The sequence below is a fragment of the Lagenorhynchus albirostris genome, chromosome 9 (assembly GCF_949774975.1).
Source record: "Lagenorhynchus albirostris chromosome 9, mLagAlb1.1, whole genome shotgun sequence".
Classification (NCBI taxonomy): domain Eukaryota; kingdom Metazoa; phylum Chordata; class Mammalia; order Artiodactyla; family Delphinidae; genus Lagenorhynchus; species Lagenorhynchus albirostris.
This window is the reverse complement of record NC_083103.1, coordinates 12,116,556-12,123,607: the sequence shown is the minus strand read 5'-3', so window position 1 is coordinate 12,123,607 and position 7,052 is coordinate 12,116,556. Positions and strand designations below refer to the sequence as shown.

Genomic DNA, 7,052 nt, shown 5'->3' with positions numbered 1-7,052 from the left:
AAACTCTCTGAGCCTCCACTCCCTTATTAGCAAAATGAGGTGAAAATGCCTCTCTCAGAGGGCTGCAGCAGTTCAAGGAGAGAATGTGGTGAAACATTACTCTCTGTTCTACTATGCAGATTGCTTGGGGGTCATCTGCAAACATCATTGGGACTTGGAGGTCTTTGTGGAAGATGGTGACCACCTGAGGACTGAATGGATACTCATGTGATACTGAATGAGTGAATGAATGAATGAGTCTATAGCAGATGATAAATGAATAAAGGGGCAAATGAACAAATGAGTGATAGGTCTACCTCCATGGGAAGAAATGTTGGTACTTCTCCCCTAGACCTGTGCTCTGGGCTCCCACGTGAGTGCCCACCGATTCCACGGCTTTTCAGAGCACAAAAGCTTAGCGGCACCCTGTCCCTTTATTTCCTCTGTCTTCCCTGTTCTCACTCCGATCCTGTCCCTTCTCTGGCGTCTATTTTCTCCATCTTCTCGCCGCCCCACCCCCCCCAGCTTCCTCTCCAGTTTCCCACTCAACTCCTTTTAGGTCCCCTTCTCTGCACTGCTCCCCTCAGCCTACTCGCCCCACTTCCCACCATAACATTTGCAAACTAGGGGTCCCTTCCTTATCCCAAGACACGAGTGTGAGAAAAGGCTTCGGACACAATAGTTACACACACACACAAAAAGGTTTATTTGATGAACCGCAGTGACTAACAGGGTCAAAAAATAGCATAGATGTTCCAAAGAAGGGGCAAGTGGGGCAGCCGGCAGCCTCCTCCACCCTCTGTCCAGGATCACCGACGGGGCCTCAGGGGGCACCTCTTCCCTTCTGGGAGCTTCCTCCAGCCTTGACTGGAGGCTTTGGGGACAGCCCTGGACTGAGAAAGTGAGTCTGTCTGTGGAAGATTCTGGCCTGAGATGGGAAGAATGAGCTGAGATAAGTCCCTTCCCTTCTTCCCCTCCCTCTGCTCCCAGAGCTGGCTCCATCCCATCCAGGGTCAAGATGTCCACTGACATCAAGCTGGGCTCTTCCTGCCTCCATGGCTCATGTCTTGTCCTTCACGTCCAGAGTCCTCCAAGAACAAAACCCGGAATATACACACCCTGCCCTCAGTGCACAAAGGCCCCACAAGCATCTTCATCCTCAAAGCCTCTCTGGCGGTGTGGCTGTCATGCCACCAGTCTTGCCGTGGCCCCCCGAGAAGCCAAGCGGTCTGATCCTGACGGGAGGTGAGAAAAAAACCCACCCAGTGCTTTCCACCACATGGCAAGCAGGTGTCCCCCTTTAGGAAGAGGGCTACTGACCCTGGAAAAATAGTGATGAAGGAGATGCTTATAAATTCAAAGCAAGGTTGGCAGGCTTGGGAAAGGGGTCAGGGGAAGCTCCCATTTCCCTCATAGAACTAGGGACAGCGGCACAGGGACCCAGAGCACAAGACTTCCCCAAGCTCTGGGCGCCAGCTAGAGGGAGCCGGGGCACAAACACAGACTTCTCTCTTAAAGCGCGGACCAGCCGTCAGAGCCCCCAGAGCCAGTGGGGGTGGACTCATTTTTATTCTAAATCGCCTCAGCATGTCCCTTCTTCCCTCAAGGATATTGGGTGAAGAGCAGAGATCTGGAGGGTGGGGCGGGGGGGGGCGGGTGAGTTCATCCAAGTGACAAGTAACACGGGCACACCACTCTCCGTGCAATGCTCATCCTTGTTTACACACATGTGCACACACAAAGCAAGCGTCCCACCCCCACCAAAGTGACCCCTGGCACCCATTCACACCAGTGCCCAAGAAAAACATCCTGGAGATGTCGGGATGGGGTGGAGAGACAGGGAGAGAGCTGCGGCTCACGGTTCTGGACGAGGGATGAGGGACTTGGGGAGGGAACCCAAGCAGCATTTAGACGAAATGCAGATTCCCCCTCTTTCTCCATCTTCCCTTCCCAGCTCCCCATTCATATCATGAAACCAAGGAGCCTGCTGCTTCATCAACCCCATTGCCTTCCAGTCCCCACAGAAAATAGAGGATGAAAAAAAAAGGGTCTAAGGAAATCTGTAGAAAGCATATCTAGTTGGCATCGTGGAGGGGCTGCAGGAAGGAGGCCCCCTTCGTGGATGGCTCTACCTCCAGTGCCTGAAAGGACAGCAAAGCGCTCCAACTTGGAGGGAGGCTCTGGAGCCCTCAGCTGCAGAGACGGGAGCAGTCATTTTGCTGACACCCAGCCCGCCTCCTGCCCGGCCATTCGGCCATTCTCCCATTCCCTCCCGGGGCACTCAGGGAACCGGACAAAGAGCTTGAACAGGGGCAGTGTTTGCAAGCTTCAGGAGTCTTAACCCTTAGGAGCCCTTCAGAGCGAAGAAGTAAAAATGGAAAGGAGGGACTGAACGAGGAAGACGAGCTACGGGAGAGGGGGTGGGAGCCAGGAGGTACGGATTCTGAGTAAAAATTGCAGAGAGAAAGGGGGAAACAGAGAGAGGAAGAGGGGCGAGAAACCTAAAAGGAAATGGGGGGAGAAAAAAAAGCTGGAGATCCAAGAAAAATGCTGGGGGGAAATGAACTTTTACTGAGCCAGGACACACACATCATTTTAGTTTCTCCATCGTATACACGTAGAGAAACTGCGTCTCAGAGAGTTGAAGAGACTGCGGCAAGGTCAGTCTCACAGAGACTGAGTGGCCGAGCCCGGGTCTGCAGGGCTCAATCTCTCTCCACTAAACCACAAACCTCTGAACCAGAGCAAAGGGAAAAGGACACAGGCAGGAGGCAGGGAAAGGAGTCAAGTGCAAGAGAGAAGGTGCCCCCGGCGACCTGACCTTCAGAGAGCAAGGGCAAAGGCTGGGGCCGGGCGGAGGGCGCCAGGCGCCCGCGATCCCAGCCCTAGTCAACCACGAGGGTCTCTTGGCTGTAGGGGATGGATTTCTCCTGCGTCGGCTCTCCGCCCTTCCCGCTGCCGGGGCCGGGCCCCTGGCTGTGCCCGGAGGAGTAGCTGGCCGACTTCTCCCCACTGCTGCTGTGGGAGGCTCCCCCGCACCTGCTCTGTCCCCAGCAGAGCACGGAGGCGCAGGCCTGGCGGAAGCGCAGGTCGAAGAAGGCGTAGAGGAAGGGGTTGAGGCAGCTGTTGACGTAGCTGATGCAGGTGCAGTAGGGGAAAACGTTCAGGAGGAAGATGTCGAAGTCGCAGGGCCAGTGCAGCAGGCTGCCCAGCATGTAGAGCGTCTTCACCAGGTGGTAGGGCGTCCAGCACAGGGCGAACGTCAACACTAGCACCACGATGATGCTCAGAAGCCGGCGCCGCTTCCGCAGGCCCTCGATGCGCTCCTTGCGGAAGTGGCCGGCGATGGTCTGGGCGATGAAGAAATAGCAGGTGAGCATGACGATGAAGGGCACCACGAAGCCCACGGCGGTGGACGAGACGCCCAGGCCCACCTCCCAGGCCCACTCGGAGCTCGGGCCGGCCACCATGGAGTAGTCCATGAAGCACTGCACCCTGGTGCTGTTCTCCACGTGCAGGATGGTGCCGGTGGAGCGGAACACCATGACCGGCACGGCCAGGAGGGCGGCCAGCGCCCACAGGACGGCCGTGGCCGCCGCCCCGCTCACCCGCAGCCGCAGCCGGGCGTTGGCCACGGGCCGCACGATGGCCAGGTAGCGGTCGAAGCTGAGGCCGGTGAGACAGAAGACGCTGGCGTACATGTTGACGAAGATGAGATAGCTGCTGAGCTTGCAGGCGAACGCCCCGAAGGGCCAGTCGTAGTCCCGGTACGTGTAGGTGGCCCACAGCGGCAGGGTCACCACGAAAGTCAGGTCGGCCACCGCCAGGCTGGCGATGAAGATGTCAGCCGAGCGCCTCTTCTCGCGGCTGCTCCGAAACAGGGTCCAGAGCACCAGGCCGTTGCCCGTGGTGCCCAGCAGGAACACCAGCATGTAGATGGCAGGGATGAGGGCCCCCGAGGACTTCCAGTCCGCGTACTCACACTCAGACTGGTTGTCCACCCCGTAGTAGTTGTCGAAATCGCCACCTTCCTCCATGCTGGGGAGCCAAGTCGGGCACAGGGTCCCGGGGGTACCAGCTCCGTGGCTGTGTCGCGCCAACTCAGCAGGTACCCTCAGCTGCTGGCTGGAGCCTCGGAGGGCAGGCGGGAAGGGCTGGAGGTGTCCAGAGCCCTTCCTAGCAGCAGATGGAGCTGCCTCTGGCTCCTCTGGACCCTGAAGGATGCCTCCCTCCTGCAGGCTTCCCTCCACCCGCTCCTGCCCTGCCCCAGCCTCAGCTCAGACACTTCCTCGCGCCCTCCTGAGTCTCTGTCTCCTCCTTGGCTGTCCCTCCCTCCTCCCACCTCCAGACCAGCCCCTCACTTGTGAGTCTTAGGATCTTGAAGTTACAGCCCACTTTTTTTTTTTTTCCTTCTTGTCCCTGGGCAAGTGGACCAGATTGACCCCTGCAGTGCTGGGCAGAATGTTATCTGTGGTTTGCAGCCTGCTCTCCTCCTGGCCCAGTTTCTCTCCCTCCGGTTTCCTCTGGTGTTTGGAGAAGCCCTCCTCAGTCCTCTGCACCCTCCTGTTCTCACCCCCTCCCAGGCCCTCTAAATGGGGCAAATTATGCAGATTGAAACCCAGCCTGAGCTGGAGCCGGGGAGGGTAGGGGGCGAGGAGGGTGTGAGATTTCGCAGGATGGTCTCAGCCTCTGGCATGCCCTCCTGGTAGGCCGGTCTGTCTCCTCCGTCCTCCACCCTCCCCTCCCCTCCCGCCCTCCCAGCCCCACCCTGAGCAGACTTCCCTCTATCCTTCCCCTCACACCCTCCTCCTTTACACCTCGGCTTTGACCCTCTCTCTGTGGGGATGTTTGTGGTCTACAGACCCAGTTATAGAGGGATTTGTCTACGATTCATAAGCTGTTAGCAGATTGCAGTTTTCAGATGGCACAGGAAGTTTTAGAGGGTCAAGGAGAGAGTCACAGAAGAAAGAAACCTCAGACGAAAGTATCTCTAATCAAGCCACTAAATCTATGGCTTGAAACTGAGGGGGGAAACTGAGGCTGAACAAGGTAAATGTCTTGCCCAAGTTCACAGGATAAATTTTGTTTTGCTTTTGTTGTTTGCTTTTCTTCTTCTCCAAGCACCTAATTCAGTGCCTGGCAGGTAGTAGGTGGTCACTAAATGGTTGTTGAGTGAATAAGTAAGTGGATGGATGAATTAGGGAGTGAGTGAAAAGAGGAGTCCATATAAAGAAGAACGGGTGTTTGAATTACTATGCAGTGAAAACACGGATACATTTCCGTCCCTGAGTTCTTACTGCCGTACATAGACCAGGCAGGGCATGTGGGGGTCAGGAAGTCATAACTGAAGGAAGAGGCAGAAAAACGGGTAGCCATTTAGTAGATGCTGTGGGCACAATCCCATAGAAACTGGCTTTGCCCTGTCCGTTGGCCTCTCCAGGACCTCTGGGCAGGAAGGAGAGAATGAGACACAAGATTAAAAATATGCACCCCTGAGAGTGGAGAAGGCCATCTAAAGTTGGGCAAGAATGAGATGAAGCAAAATCCGGAGACGAGTCTTGGCCACATTCAAAGCAAAAGGCTTACAGAATTAGAATGTGTTATCTCCAGAAGAGTCAGTCAGAAAAATCTCCAGAGGTCTTAAGACAGGGACCCCAAACTCAAATACTCACAAGGACCAGACTAAGAATGTCTCTGGGTAAAACAAGCAGCCTGAGACAACAGGGAGTGGTGGAGGCTGGCAAGAGGGGCAAGCACACTCTATCAGGAGGAAGACTCCTGGGCTCCAATCTCCACTTGCCACACAGAAATGTGGAAGCTACCAGGACCATGCCTTCTGATTTTTCTACATAATTTCAAATTCTAGATTTTATGAGAAATTTCCAGACTTGTACATTTGGGGAATTCATTCCATTTTTAAAAAATAAGAGGGCAGGACAAGTAAAACATGTCCCCAGGCCCCCAGTTGGTGCTCTTTGAACGGCAGCTTACCCAGGACAGAAGGAGGCAGAAAAACAGGAAGGATAGGCCGGGAGGAAGAAACATAAAATGCAAAGCCAGGGAAATGAAAACAAGCACGGCCAAAGCCTCAGAGGGTAACGGGGAAAGGAGAAGCAGAGAAGGATAAGGAGGGTCCTGAGGATCTCGGATGCCCTTTCCCGAAAGGCAACGTGCAGATGCGAACTGCTGGTGTTTCCCGTGAGGATTAATTATTGAGTGCTTACTACCTGCTAGACATTCTTCTAAACATTTTCTATTTTATATGTCTTCATGATCTCTTTTAATCAGCAGAAACACTTTAGCAAGTAGGTACCCTCATTCAACTCAATTTACAGATAAGGAAACTGAGGGACAGGGAGGTGAAGTGACGTGGCCAAGGTCAGATCAGAATTTGAACCAAGGCTGTCTTGAGTCTATGAACTAAACCACTAGGTTCCCAAAGAAAAAACTCCAACCCGTTTTAAACTGGGGGATTTGCCATCTGTAGAGAGTATAAAAATGTAGGATGGTGCTAGGATACCTGTGGTTTACTTTGAAATAAGCTCTCTTGGGTGAAATTAAAAATAGATTGACTAAAGTATGTTCGAGATACTCCCCACTCTTGATTAAACAGAGTATAAGACACTGCCAGGCAAGAGTCAGTGCACCTTAGCCTGATCTAGAAACCGCCCTGTGACCAGCTATTCCCAAAGAGGATATCCAGTCGCCTGAGGCCAGGTAGAAAGTTAATAGGACCAGCCTCTGGAATCGTGGCAGTCTGCAACATGGTGGTCCGGGCACCCAATAGGACCCAGAGCTGGGGCTTCCTTGATCTCACAATACACAGGGTAGGGATTGCTTGGGGCCTGCTTGCTCCTGCACGTTTGTCTAACAGAAGACTGTGCAGGTGGCAGAGGGGCTGTCATCATAACCTGACAGCAGGCTTGGGTGAAAATGGTTAACCTTCCGCCATGTTAGACTTCTTCAGTGATTACCTTGACCTATCAAAAGGGACCTAGGTGTCGAGCAGGAATCAGCTCAGGTCAGGTCACAAGAGATGGCGCTTCCAAGATAGAGGCCAAATGGAAGGAGGC

The 7,052-nt window shown here is 54.1% G+C and overlaps 1 protein-coding gene across 1 annotated transcript; it reads right to left on the bottom strand.

The window, feature by feature from the left end:
* Nucleotides 1-1,461: 1,461 nt before the first annotated feature.
* APLNR (apelin receptor) lies at nt 1,462-4,283 on the bottom strand. Its single transcript, XM_060159137.1, has one exon. The coding sequence runs from the start codon at nt 4,014-4,016 to the stop codon at nt 2,865-2,867; it is 1,152 nt and encodes a 383-aa protein (XP_060015120.1). The 5' UTR covers nt 4,017-4,283; the 3' UTR covers nt 1,462-2,864.
* Nucleotides 4,284-7,052: the final 2,769 nt, after the last annotated feature.